This window comes from Xiphias gladius, chromosome 18 (genome assembly GCF_016859285.1).
Source record: "Xiphias gladius isolate SHS-SW01 ecotype Sanya breed wild chromosome 18, ASM1685928v1, whole genome shotgun sequence".
Lineage (NCBI taxonomy): Eukaryota > Metazoa > Chordata > Actinopteri > Istiophoriformes > Xiphiidae > Xiphias > Xiphias gladius.
Window position 1 is genome coordinate 9848055 of NC_053417.1, and position 18328 is coordinate 9866382.

Genomic DNA, 18328 nt, shown 5'->3' on the forward strand with positions numbered 1-18328 from the left:
TGGGATCTTGTGTACAACGGTACCTCTGTGTTTTTCTCTGACTCCTACTTTTGCCTGTACTTGACTTGTGGTCATTGTGCAAGCTACCCACCTTCTCATCCTATACGATATGACCACAGTTCTCCTTTACAGCTGCTTTTTTGGGGTTTTTTTGTTTGTTTGTTTTTTTTGTTTTTGAGACTTTCCTCAGGTCACATTCACAAAACCCACACACATGTGAGTGATTTAAATGAATACCAATTTAGCAGTATGTATAAGCTTTAACATAGCTCTGATGACAATCATGTTTTATAGATATGTAGTATTTAATTCAGGGCTGTTATTTTATTGTGCCAAAAGGTGGGTGAGTTGTTTTTTGTCATACCACCCCCGTCCGCAGGGAGGCAGACACGACCGCTTACCAATGAGAAGACCCATAAGATAGACAGCAATGTTTCCTGGTCACAGAAGAGGCAGAGTTCGCGGTTAGAAACTGATCGGGGAGCGGATTTCATTGACGGTTAACAGCTATTGTGATCCTACGTTGCGAAACTTTAAGCCGACCAGAGATCAGCTGTGCGTCAAACATACGAGCTCTCTGAGGAGGACGGGGACCGGCGACGAACCGCGAAACAAACAAACATGTAGGTAACGTCTCTGGGTGGTGAGGAATGCAGATTTTTTTTTTTTTCCCAAATGAAAACTAAAGTTGTGGTTCTTCCTCATATGTAACTAGTGCCACTGCTCTCCATGCACTTCTAAAGCTGAAAGAAAGCAAGTGAGCTAGCTAGCATGTAGCCCCGACTCCCAGCTGTCACCCGAGTAGTTTTACCTTACATGGAATTGGAAGAAGACAGGACTGCAAATAGTTTAAACAGTGAATATTAGCAGTTAATCTGTTGTGTGTGGGTGTGTCTGTGCCTTAACTAAACAGTGGTGGAAGACGTACTTACAGCTTTTACTCAAGTTAAAGTACCAATATCACAGTGTAAAAACACTGCTTTACAAGAAAATGTTCTGCATCAAACGTCCTACACAAGTGTTACCGGCTAAATTCACAAAATATTCACATATTTAGTTCTCGGGCTTTTGGAGCGTATTGCCGCTTTGGGCCTCAAACTGTTTCCTCAAATGAAACCACTGAGAAGTTTAGTGGGGAAATGTCTCATTGGTGGATCACAAACAAAACACAGACATCTGAAACATGACTGACTAGATAGATAAGATAGACCACTTTATTAATGCCAGAGAGAAATTGCAGTTTTGCAGCAGCCACTTCACATAAATCACAAAAACTGTGGGGTGGGTAAAATAAATATAAGTAGAATTCAAAAACATAAAAATAAAAACTAAAGATAGAACCACATTGTACTATGTCCTGAATATACACTCTACAATGATAGTAATATACTATAATGTACAATTATAGTATATTACTATCATACACTGTACGTTAGTGCAAGTAGGATGGGTGTGTGTGTGTGTGTCTGTATATATATGAGCCGCACAAACCTTGAAAGATCAGATTAATCTGATACACTATATAATAGATATGAGACATAATATGATAAATAAAAGTCTATTTTAGCACGCTGTCCCGTTACAAGGGGTCACACATGAAAAAGGTTGGGAACCACTGGTTCAATCTTTAATACTGTACTGTACTGTAAGTAACTACAGCTGTCCCATGAATGTAGTGGAGTAAAAGTGGAGTGCAGTTTTTCCCTCTGAAATGTAGTAGAGTAGAAATACAAAGTATCAGAAAATGGAAACACTCAAGTAAAGTACAAGAACCTCCAAACGGTACGCAAGTAGTGTACTTGAGTAAATGTACCCAGTCACTTTCCACCACTGTTACTAAAGCAGCTCCATTCTCCGAGAATATTCTACATAAGTCTCAATGAGGTTTGGTGTCTCTTTTTCAACATAATTTTTTTTTTTAACATAGACTATATGAAGATGTCGTTACATACAGTCTATGTTACGCAGAAACACGTAAGAGTAACAAAGTATAAAGAAGACTAAGAAGACACTTTGGTATCTCATAAAAGCACAGCCACATCTTTTACCTCACAGCTGCTGCTACCTGCTGGGGTCTCTCCGACAGGACAGTCATACTTGATACTATTTATGATAATAGTCCTGAATTGGGGTTAGTGTGAATAGTACAAGCACCGAGTAAGTTTTCCAACATTTTTTACTGGAGTTGTAGGGTTACTTTTTGAAATTTTTAAAAAGTATTTAGACATATGACAGTGTATGTATCTAGACAGGGAATCTGTAGGCTATGTCCTACTCACTTTTAGGTCCCACCATGCTTTTATTGTACTGACCACCCACCTAGTTTCTTTGCTCGTTATAAAAATTATTTGGGAAACGGCCGGAGCAGAGGATGTATAAAAACGGACAGTACGTGGTGTTACAATATCTCGGAGAGAGAGGTTGCAAAGATTTGTTGAATCAAGAGCAACACTGCAACTGATCTCCATTCATTAGAAATATGTACACACGAGGTAATACCCAGGAAATAATACTTCACAGCTGTGTTTGAAATGGAATCTGGACCAGGTATATTTATGTTGCCGTACACAGCCAGAACCTTAATTTAATCTAAGATTAATGTAATTGAAGCCTTTTAGCAAATTAATATAGAAATAAAATTTAAAAAAAATAGCTTACGCTATTGTAACTATACGCAAGTGCGAAAAGGAGCCGACTCCAAAATACCTTTTTAACTGAGTAAAATTTTTTAAATCCAGAAAAATGCGGTCACTGCTTCTGAAATAAAGCACACAATACTAACTGGAAAGATATGAAACTATTCCGCGATTACAAGTACTAGCTCGAAGTTATTCTCCCCTACGTGGTTCGGAGGGCGATTACTGTCTTGATACATTTAATCTTTGGAAGTTGTGATGCGCATGCGTCCAATTTTTAAGTGGAAGGAGTTCAAATAAAAAGCTACTCCGCAGTACGGTGAAACCATTTCACATCCTCGCTTCGGACAATCTTCCGCTAATTATCAGTTAATTATTTTTTTTATCGATAACAAAAATTAGTTTCTTGAAGAGTAAAAGAAACGATGTTCAAAAAGTAGAGGCGTGGCCCTGGTCGCCATGTTCCCACAATGCATGTCGTGGGTGCAGCAATTGTGTATATTAAACTATTTATACTTACATTTTACTAAAAAAAAAGCCGAGGTTTGTTAACTGGATAATATAAACTCTCTATTTCTAACGCATACGGGAATTCAGTTGTGTCATTATAAATGGGCCTCCGTGAAACGTAACAGAAAGTGCTAAAACGGAGAATGGGGTCCGGGACTTGAAGCCTTCACCATCAGTACACTCTTGTTTCTCTTCATATCGTATAAATCTTTCGCCTTTTACTAAAGATTTCCGTGGAGAGGAACAATAAGAGTTTTACCCAATTTTTTGATGCTCTGCTTAAGTGCGGAGCTTCCTCTGTTGTCAAAAGTTAACGATTTTACCCGGAGTGTGCAAAACTAGTGCACAAGTTAAAGTTTGCACACACTGCTAGTAACGTCAAAGTAAATAAGTAATGTCATGTGGGTTGAACTTGTCGTTTAAAATGATTATTTCATGAATTAAATATAGTTGTGTATCCTGAATCAGAATTCATCATCTAAACAAATTGTTAGAGAGGCATGAAACTGTCGGCCTAACCAATAATGAGTGAACTGGTTTAATGTCGATACCCAGTTCACTGAGGCCCCAGTTACTTGGGGAACTAGTCCATAAGGGCTCCTTTTGTAGCGAGGCTGGTGTTTGAATACACATAATCCTTACTGGGTCAAGTCACTCACATACGCGCACAGACGCCAAAATTAATCCAAATTGTGCTTAAGCACGGCTTTCGGTCTACGTTGTATGGCCGTAGAAAATAACTTTTCTTATGGCTAATTGAAGATAATACTTTTAGCCTCTACGAAAGAAGAGACGAAAAACACAAAACATGTAAAATTTGACAATATCACAATATTGAAGCTAATTTTGTCATGCACTTAATGTTGTAATAATATAAATGCTGGCCTCTCAGTTACGTGGGGAAGTCAGTGCCTTGCTCAAGAGCCCCTACATACAGTGGACGCCCAAAAGGTCCTTTTCACAGCAGATCTTTTGACATGTCAGAGGAGAGAAAGTACAGGTTTAAAAATTAAGATAATGACGGCCGAGGTCCATTTAGCTGCTGGCTTACTGCCACAATTGAACAGAGCAGAGCCTTCACTAATGTTGTTAGCATCACCTGCACTCTTCCTACTGTGAGAAGTCAAAAATGTTTGCTGTGAAAAAGGCCTGGGACATGGTGATTTATATTGTGTTCTCCAAATGAAGACAGCAACAGCTGGGCCATAGATGCAGATACCCTGATAACCATGGGAAGATTGAACAAAAATGGTGAATTTCTACTTCGCTAGGTACCCATCAAGTCTCATAAACAAATACCCGTATGTGCCACTCAGTTACAGATAATGCTTATTCCTAAATATTGTTTGAGTCTAGTGTTCAAAATAAAGAAGAATGTGAAGTTATTGGGTGATTGACCAGTTTTTTTTTTGGTTTTTTTGTTGTTGTTGTTTGGTTTTTTGTTTTTTTTTAATCTCCTGTGTGATTATCAGTCGATTGCCAGTTTCCTGTTGCATCTGTTGAACATCCTTTTTTTTTTTTTGTTGCTGCCTGTTGTGAGAACGTGAAATTGCGTTGAGTAGTCAGTACCAAGTTCCTAGCTGTTTTACAGTCAGCTTTTCTCTTTCGGTGAGTTAGTATTTTTTAATTGTTGGTCTATTTTTCCTTTTTCCTTTCTTTCTTTTTTATCATTTTGGATTGTGTTTGTTTCTTTTTCTATTTCTGCAATACTAAAATTAATCCCAGACCGCTGCAAATTTAAATTTATATTATTTCCTCTTTGAACCTTTTATGGACATTGTGAAAACAGAGAAACTCTTCTGCTGTGTTTTTTCATAGCTTTTGATATTAACTCAACTCTGTTCTTCAGCCTTTTAAAAATGATTTCAGGGCCTTGTAAAGAGCTTGTGACTCTTGTGAAATAGCTGCAAATCATTCTAATAAACACTTATTGATGCCCTAGTGATGCATGATAGCATTAGCTGTGATAACATAGCTGTTTTCTACCATCTGTTTGCTCAGTTTTTGTTTCAAAATGTCACCATTTGACATTATGGTCTAATAAGATAATATGATATGTGAATATGAGGCTTCTGTGTGAATCCATTTGAGTTGACACTTCTAAAGATATTTTATCATGTACTAGAATTATGAAAATAAGCATTATCAGCTGGCTAAAACACAGATTAGCCGGAACGATTTGAACCAAAAATCCAACAGGAACCACTATACAGAATAAGAGACAAGTGTGCTTCAGGGGTTGAGTGTTGTATGTATGTTCACTGCAGTGCAGTTGAGCCTCCTCAAGAAACCGTGTGGTAGGATGTTATAGATAAAGCTCGACTTCCCCATTCAGACTGTTACGACAGAATGATGATAGCATTAAAAGATTATATGGTTCTACAGTAAACGTAAGAATAACTTTAGGAGACATCAGTCGAAAGCCATTCAGTCGACTTATGTACATATAGAAAAGAGGTGAGAGATGTAGCATAGGAGTTAACTTTAACAATGTTAATGCTTGAAAATCATCTCTATAATCATGAGGGAATTCGTTAAAACACAATGTGAGTGTATTTAATAAACCAAATGGACAATATACGTTTTTTCTTCAATTCAGCTAACTTTAAAGGAATAGTCTCAGTATTTTATACTCAACGCTCATGTATTAGGAACGTTTCATTTTGACCATCAATTTCATCCTATTCTTCATACTAGACCAGCTTTCCATCTGCAGTTAAATCCAGTTGGGTTCAGCCAAAGCTATGGATCAACCAATCAGCTTACTTGATGCACAGGTCTGCACAATGCATTATTGTGATTTGGGAGCTGTGCACATCAGCTCTCCTGCAAGCCTCTACGTCCTACAGCTACCCATAACACCCTTCTCTGCATAGGTCCGCAAAGACATTTATGTGTATCTCCGCATAATTCCAGCTGACGTGGACCTGTGCGTCAAGAAAGTTGGTTCAAAAGTTGAGACGAAAACAAACAAGTGATGACGAAACAGCGATGCGAACGTATCTGAGCGACCCCTGCTCACCTTTGCCTACTTGCATCCCAGAGAAGCATAATTCCAGCTTTAATGGTTTTTAGCTCAAATTGCACTTTCATGCTCTTTGTGTGTTAAACAGGGTTGTGTAAAATGTTTATGAATAATGCACCCTTTTTTTTTTCAAAGTACAGTATAAATTCCACTCAATTAATTAGACATAAGTATTTAGGCTTCTCAAAAGTGACTCTGTTGGTTTTCTTAGTCTTTTATGATAACAAAAAAAATATCTTTGGATTTTGAACTGTTGGTCAGACCAAACAAGAAATTTAAAAATATCAATTTTGGCTTCAGCAAATTGTGATGGGCATTTTGAGTACTTTTTTTTTTTTTTGACATTTCACAGACCAAAAAATTAATTTAATAAATGATCACCAGATGAAATAATAATGAAAATAATTGTTAGTTGCAGCTCCACCGCACAGTGGCCTAAAGGTTAGAGAAGCAGTTTTATGTCTGAAGGTAACTCGGTAGTCACACCTGACCTGTATAGAAAAGAATGATTCACTCCTCTCTTTCCACCATTAAGCTGTCCTTGATCAAGGCACATTCCTCCCAATACTCTAGCCACGTAGTACTGAGCTTAAAAGCTGCCAAGAGGCAGGATTATCAACATCTGATCCAAGTATGTTTTGTGCTGTCAAGAGAATAAAAGTCTGGTTCGTCTCGTATCTGGTTACCAAAAAATTTGGCATGGACACGAATGAGTCTCATCTTGGGGTGCATCTTTGATGATTTAGTCTTCTTGGCTCAAACTACCTGTTGTGTAACACAGACTGTGATGTAGTCAGACAAACCTCAAAATTGAGGAACTGCATGTTCAGAACAGTTTCTAACATTTTACACTTAGCCGTAGGAGTTGAATGCAAACTGACTTCAGTTAAACCCTGATCATCACAGGTCTGAAGCAATAACATCAGCAATTTCCAACCCGTTGACCAGAGATGAGCTGAATGTTGATCTGCACCCCATCTCCATATCAGACTGTCAGACACAATATGTTGAAAAAGTCTGTGAGATCTCAACGTGGGATGGAGAAGTTAAAGAGAAGCAACCAGAGACGATCCGTGCAGTTCCGATCCACCAGCGTCCAGATCTGCTGGTTCCCTGTGCAGACCTGGTCAACTCTGAGTGGCAGAGGAGTCAGGCTGCCCGGGTTCACTCCCTGCAGAAGTCCTGTCCAGAGTTCCCCATCTGCCTGGTTCTTTTGCAAGGCCACAGAGAGACAGAGCGGCTGCTAGGCCACGTCCGGCTGTCCCTGGTCGTGGGTCACAGCAGCAGCCTGTTCGTTGAGTCAGTGGTTGTGTCCAAGGCGGAGCGAGGGAAGGGCTTCGGCCGGACTTTGATGGAGGAGACTGAGCGCTACTCCAAAAGCCGTGGGTTCAGCCGCCTGTGCCTGACCACCCACGATAAGCAGCACTTCTACGCACACCTCGGCTATGTGCTTTCGACGCCAGTGCAGAGCGCAGGTGCAATGACATCGTTCGTTCCCATGGAGATGCTGCTGAGGTTCTCCAGAATGCCGAGTGAAGAGATGAGCACGCAGAATCAAAAAGGGACAAAGATGGATGCTCAAATACCACAAGGGAACAGAGACTCAGTGGGTGCTTGTGTTGTAGGGTCACCTCCAATTTCTAGTTCACTTCCTCCTCCTCCCCCACCTCCTTCCACTTCTACCCTTCCTCCTCCCTCTTCCATCCCTACTCCTCCCCCACCACCTACTCCCTCCATCCCTTCTCCTCCACCTCCTCCTCAGTCTGCAGGGCAGCTTGTAGTTCAGACCCTGACCGAAACCCCTTACAGAGACGCCAAAGGAGTTCCCATCTATTGGATGCGCAAAGATATTTGACAAACACGCAATTAGATACACTGGGCAATGCACTCACCCACATTAATGCATACATGCACAGTTTGTTCATATGTGCACACATAAAAAAGAAATGCACAAACATAAAACATAAATCCTTAATGATCTCTCAGATACACAGAAAACAAGTAGAGGAGAAAATAAAACACAGTAGGTGAGTCCATGAAGTTCCCAGCTGAAGGAAAAGCGGAGCAAAAAAAAAATATCACAAATAAATAAACACATTAAAAATGGACTATGCACAAATATGTTCTTTCTTTCACTACATACCAATGCTCAACCAGAGATGCCATGTACCATAACTTGTCAAACAAAACTTAATATTTAATTTTTAAGTGAAAACTGCAAGAGACTCGACTTTGGCAAATGGCTTACATAAAAACGACGATGCTGTATTTTACCAGCCTCTTAATTTCATAGTTTGGGCCGTCATTCTTGTCGGATATTTTAAAAATGAAATTGACGATGAATCTTAAAAATTGTCAGCTCAGACTATACTGCTTGGATGATACCAAATAGCAGTTTAGTTATATTCAGCCCTGGTTTTCACCTCTAATTGGTTTACATAACTAAATGAAACTGTGCATTATATGTCTGCAGTGTAGCAGTTAGTAAAATAAAAATGATGGCCAACATTATTAAAGTAAGAACCAGGTTTTAAAACAAGTAGAACTTTTCTTAAATACTTAAGCTAGTTGCGAATTGTTTAAGTCCTCCTCCTCACAGAAATGTGTTTTACTTACTTCTTACTTCACGTGGATGTTTCGAGCTTCACCGTGCAGAATGTTGCATGTGATACTATGTAGAAGGCTGTTTTCACATTCACCTACCGAAGGAGGAAAGTTCCTCTGTCCTTACCTGGAATCTGAGTTTAAGACTTGGACAAACAAGCAGGATTTTCTGACATCACACCTACCCGTAGTTTAAAAGCCAGTCCAGGTCCAATGTGCAGCTCACACGTGTGATGCAGAGACTTGAAACCTCCAGTGCACATATGATTATGGAATATCCAGTGAAGTAGGACACATCTTATGTTCTTATGTTCTTACGTTGGAATGGATTTATTTTTTATTTATTTTTTTTTTTTGCATATTCATATAATAGGGGCTTTTTCAATGAGGGAGAAGGAACAGATGTAATTATAATAATTTTTAACTAGTCAATTGAACTGTTTTATATCTTAAAACATGTCTTTATAGAGATGGGATTGGGATAAGAGTGGTACTGGTTTGAAAATACAGGTTGACTGGGAAAGCTTAGTGGTAAAGGGAAAAATATATTTGAAGGTTACTGCATAGGCTGGAACAACAGAAGTGAAATCATTGGGTTTCTCCTAGTGGGTAGTTACAGGTTAGCTGACTCACAAGCTAACAAGCTTTTAATTACTTGAAAATCACAATCAATAATTGGCCAAAAAATAATAATTTTTTTCCCTCAGCAAAGAGAATTTAGAAAAAACCTATTTTGTCTCCACCAGACAACTCAACCAATTAAAATACTTTTGCCCTTTGAGCTGCTCTGCACCTCAGAAATATCTAAAATCCAGTCTATATCTGCTGTTATTGAAATATGTGACATTGTAATATTAAATTTGAGGGTTGAATTTGCATTTATGAGACTGATACATCTTATAACATCTGATGTTTCCATGGTGAAAAATTGTGGAAATAAAGAGAATTTGAGTAAATATTCTTTTGGCTTGTGTTTATTTTTTCTATTTTATTACCTGTCATGATTTTTGATCAAGTATACCCCCCCCCCTTTGTGTTAGAATTATCTCATAGTGCAAAAAGCCAATGAATGGACATTTTGAATTCTTATAAATGTGTGTATTTGATTTCCAAGGGCAGCAATTTGTATTTGCTTATATTAAGACATCTATCCCACTGCAGAAACGTTGCTCATCAATAAATCTTACTGGCCCATTTCTCTCTCCTGTCAGGAAGGACACGTCAGTGGTTGAGCAGCCATGTTGCTGTCTCGCCCCCCTCTCCCCTACCACGTCTTCCTCTTTTTCCTCTCTCCCCTCTCCTGTACCTCACTGTCACGGAACTCCACCCATGGAGATCCTTTCCTCCACACTCCCCCACCTGCTGTGGCTGCAGCAGGTCCGATCCTGCAGGACCGACCCTTCGTCGTGGTGTGGAACATGCCCACGGCTCAATGTCAGAAACGCTACAACATCCACCTGAACCTGGGAGACTTTGATATCGTGGAGAACCAACACCAGAGATTCCAAGGAGAGGTAGTTGACCGTGGTGTCACCAGTGGGATTTGATACTTTTCTGATCCCAGTACAAAATTAAAATATATTTGACATATACTGTATTTATCCTACTCAGATTCTAAAATTAATTTTAGAAATTAATTTTCTACAATTATTTCATACAAACTTGACATATTTATTTCTCCTTGCTGCAGTTAGAAATTAGGTTGACTCACAGCACCAAGACTGAAACCTTAAAGTACCACACAATCAAAAACGAGCTAAAAGAGGCTAAAAAGCTCAGTATAGCTTTGTTATAATTCTCTGTGCGCAAATGTTTAAACTTTCCAGAAGATGACCATTTTCTACCATGACCGCCTGGGGAAATATCCGTACCTCTCCCGAAATGGCAGGAAGATGAATGGAGGAATACCGCAGCTTGGTAACCTTAGCGCTCACCTTTCCCTCGCAGCGACGCAGATGTCCAGATTGCTGCAGCCAAACTTCACAGGTTTGGCCGTTATCGATTGGGAGGAGTGGCGGCCACTGTGGGAGAGAAACTTTGGATCCAAGATGGAGTACCGGAGGCTGTCCAAGCTGCTGGTTAGACAGGAGAGACCGGGTTTGTCTGAGAGGGCCGTGACATCACTTGCGAGGCAAAAGTTTGAGGAGAGCGCTTTGAAATTCATGGAGGAGACGCTGCGGTCAGCAGTCATAGAACATCCCAAGGGATTCTGGGGGTTTTATGGTTTTCCTTCCTGCTTTAATAAGCATAAGAGAAAGACAGGTAGGACAAACACTAACTGTGTGTTGAACAGTTTGGTCGGTGGCTTGTGACCCAAGTTTTGAACAAGAAAGCTATTTATACAGATTATGTATTTTTTTTAAATAACATTATTGTGATGAGATGAAGTAGGAACATTGCTAGAAAAGCACTTATTTAACTGCCATTAAAAAGAAAAAAAAAACTTTGAAAGCCAATTGTTTAAAATTGAAAACAATTCCTGAATATAAGGTTGAAGTCTTAAACAGGCCTGTATCTTTTCTCGTTTCACGTGTGATCAGATAAGAGCTATACAGGACGCTGTCACAGAGGGACGAGACAGCAAAATGACCGGCTGTCCTGGCTCTGGAGTCAGTCCACTGCTCTCTATCCCAGCATCTACCTGCCACAGAGGCTGGCAGGATCAATGGAAGCAGCTCTGATGGTCAGGTACAGATAATTAAGATGCATGAAGGAATGTTCACCCGCACTAACCTGCTTCGGTCAAACAAACAGCCTGTTATTTACCTGTTACTCAGCCAAAGTTTTGATCGATATTCACCTACACAGGGCATTAAAGGAATTACTGATGTACATTTCTGTCTTCTTCCCTCAGACACAGACTGCTAGAGGCTTTGAGGGTGGCGTCAATTTGGCGCCATAGCAGCAATACCAACCGCAACACACCAGTTCTTTCCTACGCCAGGCTGGCATTCACACACACTCTCACCTTTCTCAATAAGGTAAGATTTTTTGAAGCGTATAAACATGTACAAATGCATACAACTTTATTACCAATTTAATATAGTGAGAATTGTAAACATAGAATTCAAAATGGCTGCATTTTTTACTCACTTGAGGCAGTATATGGCATAATTTTGTGTGTGTGTGTCTGTGTGTGTGTCTGTGTCTGCGTGCGCATGTATGTCCACGTGTGTGTGTGTGTGTGTGCGCAGACCGACCTGATACATACACTAGGGGAGAGTGCATCACTGGGAGCTGCTGGAGTGGTGCTGTGGGGAGAGCTGAAATTTGCCAGATCCAAGGTATGTACAGTAACGTATCTAAGAAAAGATTATTTATGTGTGTTTGTGTTTCTGTGTGTGTGTCTGTGTGTAACCCCCCCCCCCCCTCTCTCTCCCACCCCCCAGGATCAGTGCATCCATCTCAGAGACTACCTCCAAACCGTCTTGGGTCCCTTCATACGGTTGCTGAGGTCCAGCACCCAGAGCTGCAGCCTTTATCTTTGCCACGCAAACGGGCGCTGCACCAGGCGACGCGGCTCCCCTGGTTTTATGGTTTCTTCGGGTGTCGAACATTTTCTAGACTTCACGTGTCAGTGCTACCAGGGCTGGACTGGGCAGCGGTGTCAAGAGCAGATAAAAGGATGAAAACAGAGAGAAGAAAAAGTAACCCAAACTTTTCCAACAAGGTGTTGTCAGTCATTGTTCCTGGAAGACCAAGGACATTTACACTTAAAGAATTGATAGCCCCTAGTGGTGATTAAAAAAAATTTAAATAAAAAAATGTGTTTGATTGAATTTATCAGTGTTTATTTTTGCATATTTTAAAAATGGGTGAAGTTAAGATCAAATTTGATAATAAAGAAATATGCATGAAAACCAACACAACTAACCATTTGTTGAGTTTATTTTTTTTGTTTAATTAGTTTGACGGACTGGCACTCCATCAGCATCTCATATGCATTTCCTTCCCTTTTCTCTTCACTTTCTGTCACTGGAAGCATTTTTTAAGCTGTGCTCAACACAAGAAGATTTTGTTCTAACTGCAGTGAATAGTGTCTTGTAAAATGTAAAATTTAATGGCTGGGTCTTGGGACGTCAAATCTTAGTGAAAACCTGTTTAAACCTAAGTGCTTCTTTGGTGTTTTCTTTGGTGAAAATCAGGAAATATTAAAGCAATTGAATCATGAACGGTTACATTTTAAATAATTCATTATTTATTACCCAGTGCTAATATTAGGGGGTGAAGTCATCAATCATCAAATTTTTATTTTTTATATATTTTTTAAAGAATGTTACAGGAATAAAAACAGGCTTGGAAAACAACATTGTCTGCAATAACACATTTAACCATTTTTGACTGGGATCAAAGTCAGTTTAACAAGCTCCACCACATTTTAATTTCCATGAATTTCTTTTTCAGTGTTAAATATATGACACTGACACCCACTCGCACAAAGTGATTGACAGCACAAAATACACCATCTCGTACATTTTTAAAGATAGTTTGTCTTTAAACATTAAATGTGTATTATGCGATGTAATGCTATGAGATACACCACCTCAGTTCATTTAATCCAACCAGTCATACTGCTTTAATGACAACTGGAGTTTGAGATGGGAGGTTTTCAGAAACGTCTCCTCTCTTAATTACATGGTTCCATCAGATACATTTAATCTTGAAAGACAAAAAAACATTTAGAGGGCAATCTGACATCTGTTTCCTCTTCAAGGAAAAATCCATTGTAAAACACAGTTTTACTGCACTTTAAAGCATCTCGTGTCCATATTAAAAGTGTACGGTATGTATGTGTGTATACATTTGCATTTTAGATGTCTGTGCATATCTTCCTCATGTCCCTCCTCTCATAGCTGTCAGGTTTTGTCTCAGTGCCTGAAGTTCTTGGATCAGTAGTGAAAGCTCTGTGGCTGCAGCCTCTTTCTCCCTTGCTGCCATAGTCAGCACCTGGATTGCGCCGCCCTGCTGGACTGGAGAAGGAACAGACACGAAAGCATACTGTCGGTCTGTTCATCTCTGGTTACACACAACAAAATACTGTTACAGAGAAGCTGAAGATGAAAATGGAAAGTAACATGACAAATGCTAGGAACGGCACTGAAAAAAAAATTCGGTGAATTTTAAATCATAGAATTAGGAAATATCATGGGGAACAAATGAAAATGAATGAATATGATATCTCACCCAAAAAGTAGAAGATGAGTAATACTGTTAGCAGAAGCAAAGTGATAATAGCACAGCCCATGGCATAGGCACGTGATGAAGTGGGTGTCAACATATCCTGCAGACGGCTCTGCCATTTGCTGCTGGCTGGATGGCCTCTTTGCCTGACAGCTGCCATATCACAGGTGTAGAGGTTCCCATTCAGGGAGGGTGTGTAAGCAGGACGCGGAGGCCTCATCCCTGAAATCATACTCAGTGGAGTCATTCAGTGTCAGTGTGTGTGGGCTTTGGTGGCTGGTTTGGGGTGTTTGTGTGTGTCCCTTTGGGACTGTGGTCGGGGTGTTTGTGATTGTATATTTATGGCAGTGTTTGATGTGTGTGTGTGCTTGTGTGTGTCTGTAGCGAGGATTTGTATTGGAGTCAATGTATCTTTGTATCTGTGTTTGGGGTGTATGTGTTGTGCTGTGGCTGTGCTTGTGTGTGTGAGTGTGTGTGTTTACCTGAATGTTTTTCTGGGGGTGCAGCGTACCTTTGTGGGATTCTTCTTGGTGTGTGTATACCTTTTTGGCTGTGTTAAGAGTGTGTGTGTGTGTGTGTGTGTGTGTGTGTGTGTGTGTGTGTGTGTATGCGGACAACTGTGCTTTACTAGTGTCTCATAAAGATAAAACAGTGCCTCAATACAGCTCTTCAGAATCTGAACATTTGTCTATCTGATAACAGGTTGTCCCTCCATCTTGGAAAGACCGAAGCCATTTTGTTTAGATCTGAAAGAACACTCAACCAGACCCAAGAGTTTAAAGTTAAAGTCGGGGAAACCCCGATTGCCAGTAAAGATTGTGTTGCGTATTTAGATTGTGAATTAGATCAATATCTATGAGGTTGATCAGTGGTTTTAAAAGTTCTATTTAAGGTCAAGCAAAGGATTACATTTTAAACTAAAAAAGCCACACTGGTAAATAAATCAACTCTACATATCCTGGCAGGAGCACTGGGTCAGGATCACTTTGATTATGCTGCCACCCCTTGGTTTGAAGGACTATCACAACTTCTGAAAAATTGACTCCATAAAACTAAGGGTAATCTTTAAAAATCTAAATCGGCTAACAGTTAAGAATAGGGTCAGCTTTATTAAGCTAGCTCTTACTTATAAAATTATTTTAAAAACTGTCCTTGTGTATTTATGTATTTCACTTTCACTGATTAAAGACGCTTATAGCTATGTAATCAGAAGTAGTTTAACTAACTTTATTTTGTTTCGTTTTAAGACTTTGATGGGTAAAAATGCATTATTTTATTCTCCAGCTGTGCTATGGAACAACCTCCCTTTAAGCCTAAAACTGATCACATGTGTGCGCACATTCGAAGAGGCTTTGAAAAAAGGGTTTCTCACTAATTTATTACCCGATTTACATAGTGAAGTGAGTTCCGACTACGTAGGCCATGCTACTTCGCCACTGTAAGTTTTGTTTGTATGTATTCGTGTGTCTGTGTTTGTCCCATGTTGTTCTTGTCAGGCCTTCAGACTTTTGTGTTTTTAGCCTCGATGATTGTAACTACTTTTAATCTAACCAGATATATTCATTCATTTATTCATCCATACCTTTGTGGCTGCGTTCAAAGTATGGGTGTGCGTGTGTGTACCTTTGTGGTTGTGTTCAGGGTGTGTTCGGTGGAGATCATTGATGGAGTCGACAGAATGTAGCTCGATCTCGGTGAGATCTCTGTCGCTGACCCTGTAGAACTGGGGGGTTGTCTGGGAGGAAGGAGGCCGTGACATCTTGCCTCCTCTTGAGTGAAAATTCAGGATGAAGAGATGGGTCAGATGGGTCAAGATGGCACTCAACTAGTCAACACCTCTTTTCTAGTAAATATATCTGGAACATGGACATTCTTCCTAAATCTGTGCCATGCAGCTCTCCACAGTATTAGCTTCCAAAGGCCATGAGAGGTAAGTTGTTTGAAAACTTTGACTGTCATGATAAAGAAACCCTATGAGGCGACATCAGTACACAGCACATAGCACATTACTGTTTACCAACTCGGCTGGTCTGATTGAAAGGACACCAGGAAAAGCGAGTGGCCTATGAGTGGATCTATAAATTATTTCCAGCCATGATTTGTTTATCAACAAGTTTGTGCAAAAAACTTGATTGATCAACTAATAACCTGGATGTCTATAGATTATGGTTGGCTAGTTTTTAATTTATAATTAAAAATTGCGCTTTTTCATTTGCATTTGTAGCCATTCTAAGACCAAGAGGTAAAGTTAAAGGCTGAGTGATTTTATTCATTAGATTTATTATTAGATCTGGCAGCTGTTTATGGTGTGTTAATAGTACACAGTCAGACCTGTGAAGAGCAGTTTACGTCCAAGTACTTCTTGCTTGCTTCGTAGGAGACACCGTGGCAACTACTGCAGATGTGCTTTGTCTGCGCCTTTGGTCATTTTCTCGCTTCATATGAGGGAATTCTTTCCACAGGTTGCTGGGACTAATTGCTGTTGCCTTTGTTTGTTCAGTGGCTGCAGTTGTTAGTTCTGTTGAAAGGTAATTACGTAACAAATAGAGAGGGGGATATGGCGGGTTACCTAAGAAAGTAGGAGAGAAAGGTCGAAAGGACTTATTCTGTAGAGCCGTGGGTCAGCATGTAAAGATATATGGCAAGAAGACAAAACAAACAGGTCATATGAGTAGCGGATTTATCAGAGCTATTATTAGAGCTGGTTGTCAAATCCATAAAGGCACAATGCTGCTGGAATTTGAATCAATGGTCAAAGTACAGAACTGGCTCCTATCCAATAACTGACTAAATGACCTGATGATTAACTTGATTAGCTTACCTTCCGCCACCATTAATAAGAAATGTGTTGGATTTTATGTGTGTCTGCTTGTTTGTTATTGCCCGTCACTCCTCCTGTTAACCCAGTCTCACACTCAGACACTTGATTGCCAAAACCTTTGTCCACACCCACAGGAGTAGCAACACAATATCTAAATATTCACACGTTATCCAGGGGAGCCAGCGAAAAAAGTAATCCCATCGAAATGAGGTTAAATCCCAGCTATGAAAAACGGACTCCAGTAAAATCCTTGATATATGGAAACATAGGAAACCTCCAGCTTTTCCCTCAGGGTCCCACTCCTCACAAGTGTGTGTCACTGAGCAACTGTAGGACGCCCCACCGCCACCCCCTCTTGCTAACTATGTTTGTGTGTGTCCATGTTCCGATTTAGCCCACCCTAGCTGCCCTGTGAGAGAAGCAGAGAGAGCTTGAGACATGGAGAGAGAGGTGAAGTCTTCTCAGCCGCGTTACCCCTGTCCACACATGCCCGCGCACACGCCCAACCCTGTGGGCCCTCAAGGCCTAAAATAGCAGCAGAGACATGGGGGTATTATTAGTTTCTCAGGCCAAAGGATGACTCAGTGATCTGGGTGGAGGGCATAATGGGGTACATAGGGATAAACCTCACATGCAAATAATCACATGGACAAATATCACTGGGAAGACAGTCTCGGGGGGAACAAACTCGTCCGACCTAAAAACACATTTGAAGTTTTCAGAAACTATAAAATTAACACTGTTTTCATAAACAAGACTAGAGAGTGTATAGCCCTGGAGCGGCCAGTGCTAAGAACTATCCAGGTCATGCCCATCGCAAAGAAGATGCAGATGTTTGTGTTGGAATAACAGTTTGTTGTTTACCCCATTATTCATAGCGATCCATCCAACCGTTGTTGAGATATCTCAGTCTGGACCAAAGTGATGGACTAATCGAGTCACCGCCCCGACATATTATGTTGAAAAGTGTGAATAAAAAAATGTGCAACATGCATAGATACCAGAGTGAGTGGAGGCGAAAACTGAGCCTAAAATTAACGAAATATTGGGGGAAATTAGTTCAATAAAGATGTGTACAAAAGTTTGACCACCCCTGGGCCAATGAAATTTTGTTGATTTTTGACGTGAAAAGAAGTAAATATAATTATTAATGTTTTATTAAAGATGAGCCTGTCTTCAAATGTTAATGCACTCTTAATTTTTATTTCATGAACTTAAAAAATAGAAACAAATTAAACAGTAATTGTGGCTTGTGCAGACGTTTCTGCACACTGCTAAGTCAGTACATATTAACTTCCACAGTTTGTCTGTGAAAATTCTCAGTCACCCAGGTCATGGTATTCTGTAAGTGCTATGCGATGGCAACTGGACTTGCTTGAAGTTCTTGAAGACGTTTCGTCTCTCATCCGAAAGGCTTCTTCAGCTTCTTCAGAAATGAAGAACAAAGTCACAAGTTTGATGCAGCAGATGTATATATATGTATATATATGGATGTATATGTATATATATGTATATGGGCATGGGCATCGCCAGCCCATGCAAAAGTGTCCT

At 40.0% G+C, this 18328-nt stretch overlaps 3 protein-coding genes and 1 non-coding gene across 5 annotated transcripts; 3 read left to right on the top strand and 1 right to left on the bottom strand.

Moving 5' to 3' along the window:
• Positions 1-109: 109 nt before the first annotated feature.
• LOC120804533 (N-alpha-acetyltransferase 80) lies at positions 110-9781 on the top strand. Its single transcript, XM_040154033.1, has 3 exons — positions 110-118; positions 470-622; positions 7073-9781. The coding sequence occupies exons 1-3, from the start codon at positions 110-112 to the stop codon at positions 8024-8026; spliced, it is 1116 nt and encodes a 371-aa protein (XP_040009967.1). The 3' UTR covers positions 8027-9781.
• Positions 518-12639, top strand: hyal3 (hyaluronidase 3). 2 transcript variants are annotated; one of them, XM_040153426.1, is made up of 7 exons: positions 518-623; positions 9987-10289; positions 10602-11037; positions 11316-11463; positions 11630-11756; positions 11970-12059; positions 12165-12639. In XM_040153426.1, exons 2-7 carry the CDS (start codon positions 10014-10016, stop codon positions 12402-12404), a joined length of 1317 nt encoding a protein of 438 aa, XP_040009360.1. In that variant the 5' UTR covers positions 518-623; positions 9987-10013; the 3' UTR covers positions 12405-12639. The 2 variants fall into 2 exon arrangements, with proteins under 2 accessions (XP_040009360.1, XP_040009359.1); XM_040153425.1 differs by lacking the exon at positions 518-623 and adding an exon at positions 4675-4754.
• LOC120804582 lies at positions 3324-3439 on the top strand. The gene has a single exon (XR_005709459.1). It is a non-coding gene; the product is annotated as a U5 spliceosomal RNA (small nuclear RNA).
• Positions 12640-12879: 240 nt separating the features above from the next.
• On the bottom strand, positions 12880-17248 carry si:dkey-20d21.12 (uncharacterized protein LOC556245 homolog). Its single transcript, XM_040153429.1, has 5 exons — positions 16778-17248; positions 16288-16525; positions 15580-15725; positions 13960-14178; positions 12880-13745 (listed from the first exon to the last, which is right to left on the bottom strand). Exons 3-5 carry the CDS (start codon positions 15713-15715, stop codon positions 13609-13611), a joined length of 492 nt encoding a protein of 163 aa, XP_040009363.1. The 5' UTR covers positions 15716-15725; positions 16288-16525; positions 16778-17248; the 3' UTR covers positions 12880-13608.
• Between the last annotated feature and the right edge of the window lie 1080 nt (positions 17249-18328).